Here is a 20,600-nt window from a genome sequence, read left to right on the forward strand (position 1 = left end):
ATCAATCTATCTTCTCCATAATATTGTTTCCAATATTTTCTGCTGCTCCAAGTGTCACCCTCTTCAATCCCAAATTAGCTTTTCTACTCTTTTGTTAAAAGGTATATTTTTTATTTATTTGGAAGTCAGAATTGCAGAGAGAGAGAGAGAGAAAGAGAGAGAGAGATATCTTCCATCTACTAGTTCACTCCCCAAATGACTGCAATGTCCAAGGCTCGGTCAGACAGAAGCCAGGGACTTCATCCAGGCCTTCCACGTGGGTGCAGGGGCCCAAACACTTGAGCCATCTTCCTCTGCTTTCCCAGGAATATTAGCAGCGAGCTTGACTGGAAGTGGTGCAGCTGGGATCTGAACGGGCACCCATATGGGATTTCGGGGCTGCAGATGGTGGCTTAACCCACTATGCCACAGTGCCGGCCCTGGCTTTTCTAGTCTTTATAATTTTCTCCAAGCACATTGCCAGAGGTTTTATCACTGTGCTGTGTATCTAAAGCACAAACATCTAGCATTTTTGTTCAACTCTGTCACATCTCTTATCACATTCCTCTGTATCTGTTCTTAGTTTTGTTATTTATCCTTGACATAATGGAAAGACATGAAACTATTTCTTGTAAATGAATAGTCTTTGCAGCTACCACTGGATTTTATTTTCAACCATGAATATAATGGACTTTCAAATATCCAATGGTTTCAACTGTTTGGAAAAGACCTGGAGCTAAATAATATTGACTCTTTTGACCAATCACATCACATCTGTTAAATTATACCTGTAGAATACAAAATGACTAAGGAAGAGGGAATTACATCCCTGAAGTAAACAAATTTCTATTATAAATGTATATAAAATACACTTCAGAGAATGGAAAAGAATGGAAAGGACACTGAATTTTTTTTCACACAGGTTGAGGATTCACAGCACAAAAATATTTTCAGTTTATTTATTCTAGAGTTCTGTAACTTTTAAAAATGTATTTATTGCGGCTGAGGTTGTGGTGTAGTGGGTTAAGTCACTGCCTGTGTTGTTGGCACCTCAAGTCCTGGCTGATCCACTTCTGATCCAGCTCCCTGCTAATGTGCATGGGAAAGCAGTGCTCTAAGTAACCCAAGTATGTAGGCCCCTGCATCCACATGGGAGACCTGTAATAAGCTCTTGGCTCCTGACTTTAGCCTGGCCCCACCCTGGATCTTGCAGCCATTTGGGGGGGTGAACCAATGAATGGAAGATGTCTCTCTCTGTCTCTCCCTCTGTCTCTATGTCTTTTAAATAAATAAATACATCTTTAAAATGTATTTCTTTATTTGAAAGGGAGAGACAGAGAGCTATCTCCCATCTTCTGGTTCACACCTCAAATCTCCCATCTTATGGTTCGTACCTCTATGGGCATGGCCATAGCCAGGAGCACAGAAATCAATTCAAGTCTTCCATGTGGCTGTCAGGGACTCAACTACTAAAGCCATCACTAACTTCCTAACAGGATGCCCATCAGCAGAAAGGTATAATCAGAAGCAGAGCTGAGACTTGAACTAAGACAACTCCTATATGGGATGCAAGCCTCCCAAGCAGCACCTTAACAACTGCACCAAATGCCCACCCCAGGACACTAACTTTGAAATCCTACCAGTCTGGATCCTCATCCAGGCTCTGTCACTCGCAGCCTCTGTAACTTTAGGCAATAACTTAATCTATCTGAGCTCCCATCCTTTTGCACAGTATTCAGTGCTGCTACATACCAAATGTTTCACTTTTTCCCCGTTCCAGGCACCCAAAAAACTACATTTTCTGACTGTCTTCATTTGGGCACGGCCATGTATGTGACTGGCTCTGGCCAGTGAGTTGTAAGTAATGTGTTATTTCTAGGTGAGAACATTTGCTTGCTGGTTTGAGACCCTTTGGGGTGCTCTTCCCCTCTGGCAGCATGACTGACCACCTTCTAGGTGGTGAATGTTTCATCACTTTTGATCTCTGAGCCATTCCAGTAACAATCATTTCAATCCTTGGGGCAGGTGCTGTGGCGCAGCGGGTTAACGCCCTGGCCTGAAGTGCCGGCATCCCAAATGGGCGCCGGTTCGAGCGCTGGCTGCTCCACTTCCAATCCAGATCTATGCTATGGCCTGGGAAAACAGTAGAAGATGGCCCAAGTCTTTGGGTCCCTGCACCCATGTGGAAGACCTGGAAGAGGCTCCTGGCTCCTGGCTCCAGATTGGCACAGCTCTGGGCATTACGGCCAGTTGCGGAGTGAACCATCGGATGGAAGACCTCTCTCTCTCTCTCTCTCTCTCTCTCTTTCTCTCTCTCCCTGCCTCTCCTCTCTCTGTGTAACTCTGACTTGCAAACACATAAATAAACCTTTTAAAAATGCAACTTGTCCTAAAAAATAAATAAATCCTAATATTCATCATCCGAGGAAGGACATGCACTTGCCCTGGACATGTACCAGAATTGGAAATAGGCTGCTGAGGTCCAGCACTACCTGGCCTCTGCTAACTTGTCTCATTTGCAGCTTAATATAGTGCCTTCTCACGATTTTTCTCAGAGTTAAATGAGAAAACTTACATGACAAGGTTATCAAGTATATGCCACATCATAAGGACTCAAAACATAGCAGCTATAATTACTAAATAATTTGTAAAGAAACCTGTGGATTATTTGTATAAAATGAGAAGTATTGCTTCAGCTTATCTTAACAGGTAAGCTTTCTCCTGCTGTCAGGACTAGGGCACTTTATTTTTTGTTATAGATCAACATTTCCTAATGGTACCTTTAGTACTTAGTTTCTGCCACAATGATATCAGAAACATGCTTAACACTTGGGAGTTATTGCTGAGTAATGAAAAGGTGCAAAGCTTCAGCTAGCAGAAAAACAACTGATATAAAATGAATTACAGAGACTATACACTTTCTTCATGACAAGAATATATGATAATTATTTTTTTTATTTTTTGAATATACAATAATTATTATAAAGATGCATTCCATTCTTCGTCGTGCACAATGGTACAAGGTTTGAAAGTGGTAGAGACCGTGCTGATGTTGGCAGCACATACGCTGAAGTGGCAGACTACTTAATTTGAATAGTGAAGAACACTAGTACTTTAAAAGCTCTGGGGGAAAACAGTGCATTCCACATAAGCTAGGGAAACTATCCCTCCCTTTGAGATTCATGCTGTATTTTAGCACTTTATCCTAAAAAAAAATTCTATAGTATGGAAATTTGTTTACCTTCACGCTGGTTTGCACCACTCTTCCTTTGAGTAAACGACATGTTTGTCGTTGCTGTCTTTTGGCTGGAGTGTTTTGCAGATCTCCAAAATGCACAGCTGAGGAAAAATAGATTAAGGTACATTTAATGTGAGGCTAAAATAATAAGAAAAAATTTTTTCTACCATCTGTCAAACAATCTTCAAAGACTCATAAATGTAAGCACAATCTCAGTATTTGCTCAACTTTACAAATCCACTGCCAGGGTATATCAAATTTATCAATTGTGATTTCACTTAGTTTTTTTTCCCCTTTAATATGTTCACTATTGCCACATGAAGAAGAGGAGAGAGCACACAGGAAAGAAGTTTAGAAGCAATGCATGGAAATTCAGGGGAGGAGGTGTGGAGAAACAAATGGTGCCTGGCTGGACTATTTGAAGCTGTTTTGAGATTGTAAGCACAAAAACAACTGCCCCCACTCCCAAATGCATTTTGCATGAACCTTAAATAAAGTATAACAAATAAATTCTGAATCTTCATATCGTTGAAGCTATCCAGCTTTTATAGAAACATCAAATTATTTGGAAGAAACCCATTGTCTCTCCAGTCCCTCTCTCTCCTGCATCTCCCCTGATCAGGTTTGGAATGTTTTCTGGGGGGCCGGCGCTGCCAGCATCATATATAGGCTTCGGTTCGAGTCCCGAGTCCCGGCTGCTCCACTTCCTATCCAGCTCCCTGCTAAAGTGCCTGGGAAAGCAGCTTCTATAGATGGCCCAGGAAACTGGGTCCCTGCAGCCACGTGGAAGACCTGGATGGAGTTCCAGACAGCCATATGGGGAGGGAAACAGCAAATGGAACATCTCTTTATGTATGCGTGTCTATCTCTCTCTCTTTCAAATAAATAAATAAATAAATATTTTTAAAATTTTTTTGACAGGCAGCGTGGACAGTGAGAGAGAGAGAGACAGAGAGAAAGGTCTTCCTTTGCCGTTGGTTCACCCTTCAATGGCCGCCGCAGCTGGCGCACCGCGCTGATCCGATGGCAGGAGCCAGGTGCTTCTCCTGGTCTCCCATGGGGTGCAGGGCCCAAGCACTTGGGCCATCCTCCACTGCACTCCCTGGCCACAGCAGAGAGCTGGCCTGGAAGAGGGGCAACCGGGACAGGATCGGTGCCCTGACCGGGACTAGAACCCGGTGTGCCGGCGCCGCAAGACGGAGGATTAGCCTAGTGAGCCGCGACACCGGCTAATAAATAAATCTTTAAAAAATAATGTTTTCTGAGAAAATAAACCAAGAAAGGGAAGAAAACATTTACACAACCAATTAAGAGACAATTTAGGACTGCCTACGCAGTCACCTCTATCCGCGGGCACCTAGGAAGTCTGTAGTGTCCTTAATAACGACATCGGCAGGAAGGAGCCAAGGAGAGACAGGGAAACAGGCAGGGTGAGAGGCCAGGTTAGGGCTTCAGTGAGAGCGCGAAGGTGGGAAGCGGTCTTACATAACTTCCAGAGCCCCGCCCCGGAGAGAAAACTTACAAGTTCAGGAACCTCGCTGCCTTCCCTCCCCCCAAAACTTACTCCCTGCTCTACCCACTCGCACCCGCCACACCGTACCCCTCGCCCCCACTCTGCCGCCACATCTCACCCCACCTCAGCTCCTGTGCTTAGACCTGCTCCACCACAAGCTCCCAGGCGTCGAGGTTCAGACGGAACCCCCCAACCCCCATTTTCTCTGTGAGCGAACAAACGTTCGGTCGCTTCGGGAAGCCAAGCCCGCCCCCGATAGCCCCGCACCCCCCTCTGGAGCCCTCCGCCCTTCCGAAGCCACTTGCCTGCCCCTAAAGCCACATCTCAGAGTACACGTCCAGCATCGGCTAGTTCGTGCCCTTCCTACCAGAACATCGCCCACCGCGGCAGGAAGTGAGTCAACGACCAGGCAGGTGCGTTCTGGGGACACTGTGCCGCCTCAGCCAGGACGCCCACCCGGGTTCCGAACGTCCTCTGCACCTGCAGTCGGATACCTCGGAGGGTGAAGTTAACGGGACTCTCCGTCTGTGTCAATGGCGGATCCTCCTACTTCGTAGTTCGGTCTCGCGGTCTCACGAACTACGTAACACTCAGCGTGTGCACGGTCAGTCCTTCCGTTACGCAGAGGGCGGAGCCTCACGTGACCCAAAGGTCGCGTGCAACCAATAGGAATAACATCCGTGCGCACGTGGATGCAATGGCCCCGCCTTACCACGTGTTGTTTGTAACTAAGTTACTGTCCATTCGAACGTCCACAGAGTTAAGCAGTTCAAAAACAAACGTTCCCTTGGTTGAGAGGCTGGGCTTGCTAACGTGCCTGTGTTGGGGTGGGGATGTGGAGGGCTTATGCGTCTATGGCCTACACATGACCTAAATAACAGGTCGCCTCTAATGGCTTCGAGTGCTCGGGATGCCACATGCTGGAGTGCAGAAAAAGCCACATAAAGGAAGAACCCACATGGAAGAATTGGTGTTACCTCACAACCATAGAAGGGACGTCATAACCAGAGAGACAACATCACCTCAGCATTTAAGAGCCCGTAGTGCTGACAAGACCAATAGGGCTGGGCTTGGCACATGATTGTAGTGTCCATGTGATGGCAGCACCCATGAGACCTATAGCCTTTGGAACGTACAATATTTATAATCATGCGCCTGTGAGGGTTGAGCCAGCTTTTTCCAGTAGGGTTTGCTGACAGCATGATTTCCGTAATCTGCATGTAATCAAGATACCAGGCTCTGGATGAGAACTGGAAATCTGACATTGCCCACGGTCCTGGGCTCCTCGCTGATGGTGGTACCCCTGGGTGACCTTACGCAGCACACAAACTTGGGCTTTTAGTTTCCTCCTTTTGCCATACATAGCTTCATTTGTTTGTTTTGTTTCTAACACGTGACATTTAATGCATAACAAATTAATACCTGAAAATAAGATATCTCCTCCCTAAAACCATCATTTTAGAAACTACAGTAAGAGCTTAAACAGAGAGCACAGATATGTATTTTTAACTTAATTTCATACAGAGTCAAAGGAAATTAAACCTACTGATTTTTAAGTCATTAGTTTGAAAAGGAAAATATGTATAGTGACTATTATGGGCCACAGACTTCAAAGGGTAAATGAGATTAAGAGTTGTAACTTTTTGAATTAGATGCTATGGTAGAATTTTACAGGTAAGGAAGTTAAAGCACAGAAATTCTAAGTTTCTTTCTTAGGAGGTCCTACGCATTTCAGGTAGAGAACCAAATATCTCCTCCAGACAGTCTGGCACCAGACTGTGTCCTTGATACTCACCAAAGTCCCCAAAGGAAATGCAAATTAACTCAGTCTTACTACTTCACAAGAACTTGAAGCCAGCCCCTGACTTGACATTGTCAAAGTTCTCTTTGAAATACTGCTGGAATAATTTCAAATACTACTAGTAATTAGCACCAATTAACATACAATCTAATTAAAGAACTCAGAACACTTATTTTAATGTATACATATAAACCTATCATGAATATATAAAATATTTGTGTCCCGGTCGGGGCGCCAGATTCTGTCCCAGTTGCCCCTCTTCCAGGCCAGCTCTCTGCTGTGGCCAGGGAGTGCAGTGGAGGATGGCCCAAGTGCTTGGGCCCTGCGCCCTATGGGAGACCAGGAGAAGCACCTGGCTCCTGCCTTCGGATCAGCGCAGTGTGCCGGCTGCAGCGCGCCGGCCGCGGCGGCCATTGGAGGGTGAACCAACGGCAAAGGAAGACCTTTCTCTCTGTCTCTCCCTCTCACTGTCCACTCTGCCTGTCAAAGAATAAAAAAATAAAAAATAAAAATTAAAAAAAGATGGTATAAGACACTAAAAGTTAACTGAAAACTATTAGGCTCCATAAAAATGATAAACAAAAGCATTGAAAAAAGAAGCATTAGCAAGTTGTTTAAGCATCATAATTGGTTCTTATCTGAATTAGGGGAAATATAAATGAGTGGCGTCTGAATGTATATTTCTGTGAATTCCCAGAATTTGATTTTGTTGTATCTATATTATTTCTGTGAATTCCTAGAAAGGACAGAGAAAGGAGAAAGAGAATACATACTTCAGAGTATTTTAATTGAAATTCACAAACAGTTCTTCTGCTGATTGGCGTGGGAAACTGTAGTTGGGTCTGTATGTCCAAAATAATTCCAGTGAGGTCCTTCTGGTTTGTTTGCTTAGGTAAATGATGCTACACAAACTTTGAGATTATTTTGGTAGATGTTGCATGGTTATGTAAAGGAAAAAACGGAGGAAAACTGCACAAATATTCCCACCACAGTTGAAATTGAATATACTGGTGAGGACATCACACTGTATTTGTGGTCCTAAGCCTATTGAAGATATCCAGGATTACTGGGATGCAGACTAGGAAGAGAGGACAGTATTTGGAAAAATCAGATCATCTTAGACAATTTTCAGGAATTATGTATGAGACGCATGTAAATGTACAATAAGGAATTTTCAAGTTGGATTTATAAATCATCAATTAGAGTCACAGGATGGACTCCTGCTACAAGAGCAAATATCTGTCCCAATCCTGGTTTCTATAACTGCACACATATAAACATATCCTCAGTGAAAGACACAGAGGTATTGCATCCAGCCCAACTATGCTCAACTGGACTTACACTTAATTAGTGGTGACTGGGGTAAACGTCTTTTTCACCAAAAGAGAAATCCTGGAGTTCTAATTGTAACTCTTTTTTATGTTAGATTTAGCTCTGTCAGAGCTGATACTCCTACCATCACTCTCTGTGAGATGATGATCCAGAGTTTCTTTTCTTTTTTTTTAAAGTCAAGCTGGAGCCATCTTTTCTTTTTTTAAAGATTTATTTATTTGGAAGTCAGAGTTATATACAGGGAGAGGGAGAGGGAGAGGGAGAGGGAGAGGGAGAGGGAGAGGGAGAGGGAGAGGGAAAGATCTTCCCTCTGCTGGTTCACTCCCCAAATGACCGCAATGGCTGGAGCTGTGTCGATCCAAAGCCAGGAGCAAGGAGCTTCCTCCAGGTCTCCCACACGGGTGCAGGGGCCCAAGGACCTGGGCCATCTTCTGCTGCTTTCCCAGGCCATAGCAGAGAGCTGGATCAGAAGTGGAGCAGCTGGGACTTGGACCGGCACCCATACAGAATGCCGGTACTACAGGCGGTGGCTTTACCCACTACGCTGCAGCGCTGGCCCCTATGATGATCCAGAGTTTCTAAGGGTTTTATTTAAAAAGTATATCAGTGGGGGCCCATCCGCACTCTCTGTTATATAAAGGGTGAGTGGGAATAAAGATCTGTGTCTGGCGCCCAGTTTAGGTACTACATTTATTCATGTGAAGCAGGTTAGAGAAACCATTTTATCCTGCATATGATTTAGTAAGGTTTAATGGGAACAACTTTTCTCTCCTTCACCTTTTCGCTTTATGATGGAAATTTTGGAGATCAGCATTTAAGAAGAGTGGTCTAACTTAGCAGAGAAGAATAACAAAGAGTAACAATCTTGGGGCTGGTGCTGTGGTGCTGTGGGTTAGAGTCCTGGGCCTGAAGCGCCAGCATCCCATATGGGTTCTGATTCTAGTCCTGGCTGCTCCTCTTCCGATCCAGCTCTCTACTATGGCCTGGGATAGCAGTAGATGATGGCCCAAGTCCTTGGACCTCTGCACCCACATGGGAGACCTGGAAGAAGCTCCTGGCTCCTGGCTTCAGATCTGTGCAGCTCCAGCCATTGCGACCATCTAGGGAGTGAACTCTCTCTCTCTCTGCCTCGAACTCTCTCTGTAACTCTGTCTTTCAAACAAATAAAAATAAATATTTAAAAAAGGTAACAATTCCAAATGCTTTTAATTTTTTTTTTAATTTTTTGACAGGCAGAGTGGACAGTGAGAGAGAGACAGAGAGAAAGGTCTTCCTTTTGCCATTGGTTCACCCTCCAATGGCCACCGCGGTAGGCGCACTGCGGCCAGCGCACCGCGCTGTTCCGATGGCAGGAGCCAGGTGCTTCTCCTGGTCTCCCATGGGGTGCAGGGCCCAAGCACTTGGGCCATCCTCCACTGCACTCCCTGGCCACAGCAGAGAGCTGGCCTGGAAGAGGGGCAACCGGGACAGGATCGGTGCCCCGACCGGGACTAGAACCCGGTGTGCCGGCGCTGCAAGGCAGAGGATTAGCCTAGTGAGCCACGGCGCCAGCCAAATGCTTTTAATATGAACACACATATGTACTACTTAGTTAGATGTCCTGTATAAATTTATTTTCACAAAGAAAATTTGACTTGCCTAGTAACAACATACAGGGAAAACCACCGGATGGGGTTCTATCACTATAGAAAATTTATTCAAAGCATATTTCCTTATTTCTTTGTAAATTTCATTAACTTAGCTCAAAGAAGCTATAATGTCAGTGTTAAGCAATGGAAAACAAAAGGAACAGTTGCAGATATTGCTCCCTGTCAAAATGCCCAGAAAGCCCTCCCTTGATTTAATGTAGCATTCAACAGCTTTAGCATATAGGCTCAGCTTTAGCTATAGGGGACGACAAGACCTTGCAAATAACGAAATTCCATCCACAATGAAATCTTCCTTCAGGCACAGAAGGAGACGAGTAAGATGGATAGGATTACGATTACATACTTGGTGTTTAATTGAGAGCTTTGCCTTTGTGAGGACACGACTCTCCAGTATAGTGGGAAAACCCTCTTCATATGAAGATCATTACAAAACAAGTATTGTGGCTGAGTATTTTTGTCAAATTTTGGTTATTTCTTTTAAAGATTTATTTATTTATTTGAAAGACCCGCTGGTTCAATCCCCAGATGGCCGCAATGGTCGGAGCTGTGCAGATCCGAAGCCAGGAGCCAGGAGCTTCCTCCAGGTCTCCCACTAAGGTGCAGGGGACCAAGGGCTTGGGCCATCTTCCACTGCTTTCCCAGGCCATAGCAGAGATATGGATGGGAAGTGGAGCAGCCAGGACACAAACCAGCACCCATATGGGATGCTGACACTGCAGGTGGCGGCTTTACCTGCTATGCCACAGCACTGGCCCTGGTTATTTATTTTTATTCACTTGAAGGATACAAAGAGAAATTCAGACAGGGATCTCCCATCTACAGGTTCACTCCCCAGTATTCACAAAAGCTAGGAGGGAAGGGTTAGAGCCCAGCTCAGCATGAGATTCAGGGTCGGTGGTGTGGTCTTAGGATCACCCCATTCTGTCCTGATGGTCCCTGTGCAACTGTGCCTGAGTCATCAGTGCCTTACCTGAGGAATCACATCCAACACAGACTACAAAGGTCTCCTCTGAAGGCCCAGGCAGGATGACATAGTGAGGAGGAAGGGAGGGGCAGCACACCATCAGGCCTTTCCTTCTATAGCCTCAATCTCTTCTGCCCTCTGTCACTGCTGGTTGCTCACATCTGGCCCCCTGACTCAGGGGACCAGGGTTTCTCCTGAAGAAGGGCCTAGCTTCCGGCACTGGGTCAGTGAAATAAATCTCATGATGACAGCCACCCAGGGACGAGCCCCCTCAGCACACTAGGAAAGCTCCCATTAAGGGAATGTGGGTTCCTCTCAGGACAGAGGCAGGAAGCCAGTTTGAGGCAAGAAGGTTTGAGTAAGCCATGAGGCTCTGTGATGGAAAACCTGTCTCAGTCCAGGGCACAAGCATCTGGTTCAACACTGAATGCTGTTGTCCATGGTGAAGACACAGAGCCCTGCTTCCAGAAGCCCACTGACAAGAGGGAAGGGGGAAAGGGGAGAAGACCAGAAGGAAAGGAGATCTCGGAGCAGAACTAAGGAACAGAGAGGAGAGGGTAGGGCTATGGACTTCCCAGAGGATTGGGATTGCCTCCTCCTGCACTGGAACTTTCAGGGGTGGCTCAGGCTCTCAAGGGATGAATGTCCACAGAAGAGTGACAGGCACACCCAGTGGTCTTACATAGGCAGTGTGATCAAGGAAGGTGTTATACAGGTGGTTCTTTCTAGCCACACTCTTCCAGCTTCAGCTCTTTCATCTTGTCCAATTCCTATGCTGTCTTCAGCTGAGAAAAACAGAGGAAACTGGAAATTGAATCAGAGAGGGGTGGGGAGAGAGAGACATCTGGGACCATGCACCAGTCCCCACCGTCATCCACAGGTACCTTTATCTGCATGTAATTGTCACCCAATGTGCATGCCCACCACCTTCAACATCAATTTTTCACCTGGCTCCCTCTTCTCATCTCATCTTCGGATTTTCAGAATCTTGCATTTAGGAGCCTCCTCTATATTGTCATACAGGTCCTCCAGCTGGTACAGTCTGCTGTTGCACAAGTTCAAAGATGACTTTTTGGGAAAGAAGAGTTAGAATGATGCTAATTATCTACAGGCCACCCTATCTCCCCCTTTGACCTAAACAGCAGGCCTGGGCCTAGGACCTCACCTCAGGGAATTCCTTTTCAATGATCTGCAGGGTGGCAGCCATGCAGTGTCTTTGATTCAGTATTATGTCAATATCATGGCCCAATATCATGGGAAGCCAAGAGAAGGAAATCAGAAGGAGAAGGGTCCAGCAGGACCAGAGCCAGCACCAACTCCTTCCCAAGCTATCATTGCTATGTCTACTACCCAGGCAGGCCCCCTGCCTCCACCTGCCATGGAATTGCTGCTGTCAGTGACATCTGGGGCAAAGCAGGGGTCTCTGGGGCACAGCATTGTGGTGTAATGGGTTAAACCTCCACTTTGGATTCCCGGCTGCTCCACTTCCAATACAGCTCTCTGCTACTGCACCTAGGGAGGCAGTGGGGGATGGTCCATTTGCTTGGGCCCCTGCTACCTACATGGGACAACTGGAGGAAGCTTTTGCCTCCTGGCTTTGGCCTGGCACAGCTCTGGCCATTGTGGCCATTTGGGGAGTGAACCACTGGATGGAAACAATCTCTCTCTCTCTCTCTCTCTCTCTCTCTCTCTGCCTTTCAAACAAATGAAATAAGTTCTTTTTTAAAAAGCAGTGTCTGAGGTCAGCTACAAGATGGCGGAATAGGGAGGGAGCTTACTGATAGTCCAGGAAAAGATAGTTTAATAAAAGTGGAGATACTGTAGTCTCAGGGAAGAGTTAGGGGAAAAACTGCAGAGGAAACTCTTTTGGAATTAGAGGGACACGATGGATCTATGTGGAGGGCACCGGTGCCCATGGCTCAGGACTCCAGGTGCCGAGTCTATCCACCAGCGCTGGAAAGAGAGGTGAGGTGAAAGCACAGTAGCCCGAGACACTGGCGGAAAAGTGGCAGGAAGAGCCTAGAGGGAACAAGGCTTTCCCGTGGGGAAAAGTGTACCAGCCAAACTAGAGGAGAGAAAAAAATAAAAGGGATGGTACAGACACAACTCTCTCTCTCCATTCACCATATAAAGGCATGCAAGACAATAGAGCAGGCACCATTTTGGACATACGTAACAGCTGTGCCAGCTCGGGGCTGTGCCCATCCTCAGCAAAGCAGAAAAACCTGACTCTGGTGGGGAGTAATAACAGGATACTAAGACCTAGTGAATGTGTGGAGCTTATGAACCGGGACTGTGAAAAAAAAAAAAGCTGAGCGTATGTGGGAGAACTCATGGTGTGGCTGAGATTCACATCTTAGTGGGAGACGCCACAAGTTCCAGCGGCCTTGGCTACTTGGTGAGATACATTGCAGGGGAATCTGAGCTTACACTGAAGACCGCACAGATCCTTTGTGTGGTCCTTGGGAGAGAGCAGACGAATATTATACCCACTGGGGCTAGCACTCAGGCACTGATCGTCATCGAGGATAAGAGCTCAGCTGAGCAGAATTACTTCCCTTCTCAATAAAAAACAAAGAGAGAGAGAGAGAGAGAAGATTTACCATGCCAAACCTGAGTGTGTAAATTTGGCACACCCTTAACCCTGAAGAACTCAATAGAGCTCTCTGGCCACACACACCACAAGCCTCTAGAGAGTCACCAAAAGCAGACAGTCCACTTAATATAGAGTTAGAGTATAACAAGAAAAGCTGCCACAATGAGAAAAAAAGAAGAAACCAAAGAATATCTCCACAATGCCAAACAATAAATGCAAAAACCGAGGAAACAAGAACAAGGAAGACATCATGACTCTCCCAAAAGAACATGACACTCCAATACAAGATTATGAAGATGATGAGATAGAAGAAATGCAAGAAATGGAACTCAAAAAATTTATGATAAGAACATTTAGTGTCGGGGACTGCGCAACATGTGGCCTCTTAGCGATAAACTGCTGAAGTAGAGCTAAGCAGCCCAGGCCGGAAAGTACTGATAACGCCACCCTGTGTCTTAAGAGTTTATGACCATTCCCCCACCTGCACAAGCATTGCAGTTGCAAGATAACCTTGTGACCTCCCTCTGCTTGCACAAGCATTGCAGCTGCAAGGTAAACTAGCCTCCTCCCCCCGCCCGACATCCTGCCTTCACGATATATAAGTGAGTGGTTAAAAAAATAAAGACACAGCTTGAACACCCATGTTGTCTTGCTGTCATCTTTGTGTCTCCTGTCCCTTTCATTCCCCATTCTAGGTACTTGGCCCTAGTTGATGTTCTGCAGGACGGGACTATTTAGAAGTTATCAAAAACAAATGCAAGAACTAATGAAATCCATGCAGGACATGAAAGCAAATCTCTCTTGTGAAAATGAAATCTTAAGGAGGAATCAAAATGAAATGAGGAATTTAGTAGAACGTGAAATTGAGATATTAAAGAGAAATCAAAATGAAATGAAGAATTCAATAGAACAAATAAAAACCACATTTGAGAGCTTTAAAAAACAGGATCAGTGAGGCAGAAGAGAGAATATTGGATTTAGAAGACAGAGTACAGGAAAGTATACAGTCAAACCAAAGAAAAGAAGAGGAAATTAGAAATCTAAAAAATATTGTTGGGAATCTATAGGATACTATTTAAAAAAACAACATTTGGGTTCTAGGAATTCCTGAAGGCATGGAGAGAGAGAAAGGATTAGAAGGTGTTTTTAGTGAGATACTAGCAGAAAACTTTCCGGGTTTGGAGAAAGAAAGAGATATCTAAGTACAGGAAGCAAACAGAATTCCCAATGAACATGACCAGAAGAGATCCTCGCCATGACACATTGTAATCAAACTCACCACAGTAAAATATAAACAAAAGATTCTAAAATGTGCAGGAGAGAAATGCCAGATTACGCTCAGAGGATCTCCAATTAGACTCACAGCAGACTTCTCATCAGAAACCCTATAGGCTAGCAGGGAATGGCAAGATATAGCCCAAGTACTAAGAGAAAAAAAACTGCCATCCCAGAATATTATATCCTGCAAAGCTCTCATTTGTGAATGAAGGTGAAATAAAGACCTTTCGTAGCAAACAGGAATTGAAAGAATTTGTCACCACGCGTCCAGCCCTGCAAAAGATGCTTAAAGATGTGTTACACACAGAAACACAGAAACACAGTCATCAATACCTAAGAAGGTAAAGGAAGCAAATCTCTCAGTAAAAGATCACAGGAAGTTCAAAGCATATATTAGAAATATCTTGGAAAAATGGCAGGGCAAAGTCACTACTTATCAATAGTCACATTGAATGTAAATGGCCTTAACTCTCCAGTTAAAAGACACAGGCTGGCTGAATGGATTAAATTAATTAACATGCAATTATTCTTAGGCATTTAAAATTACCTAAAAAGTGATCTCTGTTAAATATAAGAGTAGGGGCCAGTGCCTTGGTTCACTTGGCTAATCCTCCACCTGCGGTGCCGGCACCCTGGGTTCTAGTCCCGGTTGGGGCACCGGGTACTAGTCCCAGTTGCTCCTCTTCCAGTCCAGCTCTCTGCTGTGGCCCAGGAGGGCAGTGGAGGATGGCCCAAGTACTTGAGTCCCTGCACCCACATGGGATACAGGGAGGAAGCACCCAGCTCCTGGTTTTTGATCGGTGCAGCACTGGCCATAGTGGCCATTAGGGGAGTGAACCAACAGAAGGAAGACCTTTCTCTCTGTCTCTCTCTCACTGTCTATAACTCTCTGTCTCTCTCTCACTGTCTAACTCTGCCTTCAACAATAAAAATAAAAAAATATATAAGAGTGAGAATAAGAGGGGGAGGAGATATACAGTTCGGCACATGCTCACTCAGACTTACTTCTAATGGTAGAGCTAGAAACCTGCCAGAGGATTCCAATTCAGTCCCATCAAGCTGGCATGTACCAGTGCCATCTTACTTGCTAAAGTGATCAATTTAAGTTCATAACTGATCAAAAAGATAGGATTAAGTGTCAAAGGGATAACATAAATAAGACCAGTGTCTGCAAATAATAATTGATAGAATTAAAAAGGAGAGAATGATCCTACATGGGAAGCAGGATACACAGCAGACTTATAGAATGGCAAATGCCCTAAACAGCACTCTGGTCTCAGAATTAGCCCTTAAGGCATTCAGATCTAGCTAAAAAGCCCATGAGCATTTCGTAGGAATGGAAATCCAAGACACTGTGGCAAAAAAAGTGACCTAAATGAAAGATCTCTGTGAGTGGGATCCCAGCTGAAAGAACGGGCCATCAAAGAAGGCAGTACCTTTCTCTGAAGGGAGGAGAGAACTTCTACTTTGACTATGGCCTTGTCTAAATAAGATCAGAGTTTGTGAACTCAAGAGGCTTCCATTGCCTTGGCAGCTCATGACAAGAGCCTTGGGAGATTACTGACGTCATAATAAGAGTGTCAATTGTTAAATCAATAACGGGAGTCACTGTGCACTTACCCCCTTGTAGAATCTCTGTCCTTAATGTGCTGTACTATTCGAATTAACGGTACAACTACTGCTCAAACATTACTCTATACTTTGTGTGTCTGTGTGGGTGCACTCTGTTAAAAACTTTACTTAGTAAATACTAAATTGATCTTCTGTATGTAAAGATAATTGAAAATGAATCTTGATGTGAATGGAATGGGAGAGGGAGTGGGAGATGGGATGGTTGAGGGTAGGAGGGATGTTAAGGGGGGAAAAGCCACTATAATTCAAAAGTTGTACTTTGGAAATTTATATTTATTAAATAAAAGTTGAAAAAGAAAAAAGAAAAAGCAGGATCTCTGGAGGTAAGAGCTTTCTGGGAGACATCATACTGTTTGTTCATGGTGAGCTGCAGAGACAGGTGTGGAAAGGACACTCTGAGGCTGTGGGGGTGCCGATGACAGCGACATCTGTGGTTGTAAGCAGAAGAGGTGGGTCTGGGGAGTGTGCCTTGGGTATGCATTACCTTTAGCTGCACCATTTCTTCCAGCTTCAAATTATTCTGCATGGAGTAGGGGATAGCAGAGCAATTGATGAAGATAGCTGTCTATGAAAGGAGGGACTGGTAAGCACCAAGGCCTCTAATACCAAAGAAGACCATCAGCCCCTGGCCTCAGGAATCAGTAGAGGCAATGTTCTCAGCACACACCTTTCAGATTTCATCATCAGAAATCCTGTGGCTCACATCCTTCAGTGACAATGCAGTGCTAGCCTCCTAGACAAAGAACACGGCTTGTTTTCCTCATAGTAACAATCCAGGAAGGTGAAGCATCAACAATCTTTTTGGATAACCTTTCCCAGGCTTCCTGCAGTAAGCTTATTCTCATTGTCATTTCTTTGTACTTGCCCTTTGATGGTTGGGTATATTAACTCTAGTAATAAATGGACAGAACAGGTAGCCCTGTATTTATATCATTTTTGCTTTTTCAACTTGTCAGAACGAGGAATACTATAAACTTATACAGAAGCCCACATGGACATCAACCAATGTCACATATCCTTCTTGCTTCTGGTGGGATGAAGGATGAATGCCCAAAGTGCAATGTTTAGATTAATTGTCCTACTTCCCTGGGAAAATAAGCTGACATTTGACATGCTGGCCCCATACTCTTTGAAATGAATTAACCTGATGGTTGTGCTTCAGCTGAATGTTCTGAGCAACAAATCAAATTCCTAAAGAAGTATAATGGCTAATGAGGCAAAATAGCTGCTTTTTATAATCTAGATGAAAACATAACAAAGTTATAAAAGTATTGAAAAACCTTGGGGCCGGCCTTGTGCCATAATGGGTAAAGTTGCTACCTGCAGGGCTAACACCCCATATGGGCACCAGTTTGAGTTCCCACTGTTCCACTTCCAATCCAGCTCTCTTCTATGGCCTGAGAAAGCAGTAGAAGATGGCCCAAGTCCTTGGGCCCCTGCACCCACCTGGGAGACCAGGAAGAAGCTCCTGGATCCTGGCTTTGGATCGGCACAGCTCCGGCCATAGCGGCCCATTGGGGAGTGAACCAGTGGATGGGAGACCTCTCTTTCTCTCTTTCTCTCTCTCTGCCTCTGCCTACCCTTCTCTCTCTGTGTAACTCAGACTTTCAAATAAATAAATAAATCTTAATAAAAGGTGTAGCAGCTGAGACACAAGCTAGCACCCATATGGAATGTTGGTGTCACAGGCAGTGGATTGACCTGCTACACTAACACCAACCCCAATTTAAAAAAAAAATCGAAAAACCTCATTTAGTTTCATTTCTTGAGATACTAGAATTTAGGATATTCTACAGTCCAAGAAAAACTAAGAAAAGAGAGAGGGGATTGCACTAAGAGATTAATCTTTTGGATATTTCTCCATCATGATCTCCTTCTCTCTCTTTTTTAAAAGATTTTTATTTGAGAAGTAGAGTTACAGTCAGAGAGAGGGAGAGTCAGAGAGAGAGGTCTTTTATCTGCTGGTTCACTCCTCAAATGGCTGCAGGAGCTGGAGCTGGGCTGATCCGAAGTCAGGAGCCAGGAGCCTCCTCCGGGTCTCCCATGTGAGTGCAGGGACCCAAGGACTTGGGCCATCTTCTACTGCTTTCCCAGGCCATAGCAGAGAGCAGGATCAGAAGTGGAGCATCCGTGACTTGAACCAGCGCCCACATGGTATTCCAGTGCTGTAGGTGGAGGCCTAGCCCACTGAACTTCAACACATGTCCACCATCGTGATCTCTCTTTTTTTCTTCTTTTTTAAAAAGATATTTATATATTTATTTGAAAGGCAGAGTTACAGAGAGCCAGAGGCAGTGATATTTCATCTGCTGGTCCACTCCCCAAATGGCCACAATGGCTGGAGCTGGGCTGATCCCAAGCCAGGAGCCAGGAGCTTCCTTTGGGTCTCCCGTGTGGAATCAAGGGCCCAAGAACTTAGGCCATTTTCTAGTGCTTTCCCAGGCTTATTAGTAGGGAGCTGGATGGGAAGTGGAGCAGTCAGTTCTTGAACCAGTGCCCAAATGGGATGCTGACACTCTAGGAAGTGGCTTTACCCACTACGCCAAAGCACGAGCCCCTAGAACTTCTTTAAATACTTGTTGTGATGGTGGCCAATCTTCACATAGTCTTTGACATCTTCCCAAGTGTTTTAACACAATCTGTGTAGCAAGGGTCAGAGCTCTGTCAGCTCCAGGGGTGCCTCTCAGAGACAATATCTCCTGGAATCATGCAGTGCACTGCCTGAGCAGCTCTCCACTGCTGTTCTGCTTGTCATTTCTACCCCAATGTTTCTGAAGTGAAAACTGAGGCCAGAGCCTTTGAGAAGAGATGAATGCTGGGGCTGGTTGTGAAGACTCGGGCTCCTACTGAAGGGTGGGAGGAAGGAAAATGACATCCCTATAACATTTGCTACATCAGAAGCATTTTTGCATCTTGGTCTCCCAAGCCCTGTGCATAGGTGTGTAGATGCTATGTCTATGTCTACCACCCAGGTAGACTTACTGCTGCTCTTATTTGAGAAAACAGAAGCTAATACCAGCTGGAGGGGGATCCAGGATTCATCCTGAGGTCCATCCACAGCCCAGGTCTGCCCTCCTCTCATTACCTTCCCCCTCAGGGCACAGGAAATTATACAGTCATAGCAAACACTGGAAGAAGAAATTAGAAAACTAAAAAATACTGTTGATAATCTACAGGATACTATAAAACACAGGTCCTAGGAGTTCCTCAAGGCGTGGAAAGAGAAAAAGGATTAGAAGGCCTTTTTAGTAAATAATTACAGAAAATTTCTCCAATTTGGAGAAAGAAAGAGACATCCAAGGACAGGAAGTACACAGAACTCCTAATAGACATGACCAGAAAAGATCCTCGCCACGACACATTGTAATCAAACTCACCACAGTAAAACACAAAGAAAAGATTCTAAAATGTGCACAAGAGAAAGGCCAGATTACTTTCAGAGGATCACCAATTAGACTCAGAGTGACATCTCTTCAGATACCCTACAGGCTAGGAGAGAATGGCAAGGTATAGTCCAAGTCTTAAGAGAAAAGAAATGTTAACCCAGAATACTACAACCTGCAAAGCTCTCATTTATGTACAGAGGTGAAATAAAGACATTCCATGGCAAACAGAAATTGAAAGAATCTGTAACCACCCGCCCAGCCCTGCATAAGATGCTAAAGGAGGTGCTACACACAGAAACACAGAAATATGGTCATCAATATGAAAGAAGGAAAAGGAAAGAAATCTCCCAGTAAAAGTACAAAGGAAATCCAAAGTAAAAAAAAAAAGAGGGGGGGATTTTTATGTAAAAATGGCAGGGCAAAGTCGTTACTTCTCAATAGTCACCTTGAATATAAATGCTCTCAACCTTCCAGTTAAAAGACACAGACTGGATAAACGGATTAAAAAAACAAAGCTCAACTATTTGTTCCCCACAAGAAACTCAACTCACCAACAAAGATGTGCACATACTGAAGGTGAAAGGATGGAAAAAGATATACCATGCTTACAGAAACCAAAAAAGAGCTGGTATGGCCATCTTAATAGCAGACAAAATAGAATTTATCATAAAAACTGTTAAAAGAGACAAAGAAGGGCACTATATACTGATTAAGTGATCAATCAAACAGGAAGGTGTCACAATTATAAATATGTATGCATTTAATTATAGGGTACCTGGCTACTTAAAAGAAAACTTAAGGAATCTAAAGGGAGACATAGACACAAATACAATAGTAATGGTGGATTTCAGTACTCCACTTTTAGCAATATACCAATTTCCCAGACAGAAAATCTGCAAGCAAACAACAGAGTTAATCGACACTATAGACCAAATGGAATTAACAGATATCTACAGAACTTATCAGCACACAGTTGCAGAATAAACATTCTTCTCACAAGTGCATGGAACTTTCTCCATGATTGACCGCATGCTAAGCCATAAAGCAAGTCTCAGCAAATTCAAAATCATACCATGCATCTTCTCAGACCATAAGGTATTAAAGCTGGAAATCAGCAACTCAGGAATCTCTAGAACATATGCAAACACATAGAGACTGAACAAAATTCTCCTGAATGAACAGTGGGTCTTTGAAGAACTCAAAAAAAATAAAAAATTAGGGCCAATGCTGTG

The 20,600-nt window shown here is 44.5% G+C and overlaps 1 protein-coding gene across 5 annotated transcripts in view; it reads right to left on the reverse strand.

The window, feature by feature from the left end:
* Positions 1-20,600, reverse strand: part of LOC133753321 (nuclear RNA export factor 2-like) — a 100,215-nt gene that overhangs the window by 19,756 nt on the left and 59,859 nt on the right. For 4 of the 5 annotated variants that reach the window (XM_062183850.1, XM_062183849.1, XM_062183853.1 and 1 more), the window contains exon 2: positions 3,221-3,318. In XM_062183850.1, the coding sequence (XP_062039834.1) occupies positions 3,221-3,318 (98 nt within the window). Of the gene's footprint in view, positions 1-3,220; positions 3,319-11,158; positions 11,230-20,600 lie in introns of those variants that run through there. The other variant, XM_062183851.1, reaches the window with a different exon arrangement.

This window comes from Lepus europaeus, chromosome X (genome assembly GCF_033115175.1).
Source record: "Lepus europaeus isolate LE1 chromosome X, mLepTim1.pri, whole genome shotgun sequence".
In the NCBI taxonomy this organism is placed as follows: domain Eukaryota; kingdom Metazoa; phylum Chordata; class Mammalia; order Lagomorpha; family Leporidae; genus Lepus; species Lepus europaeus.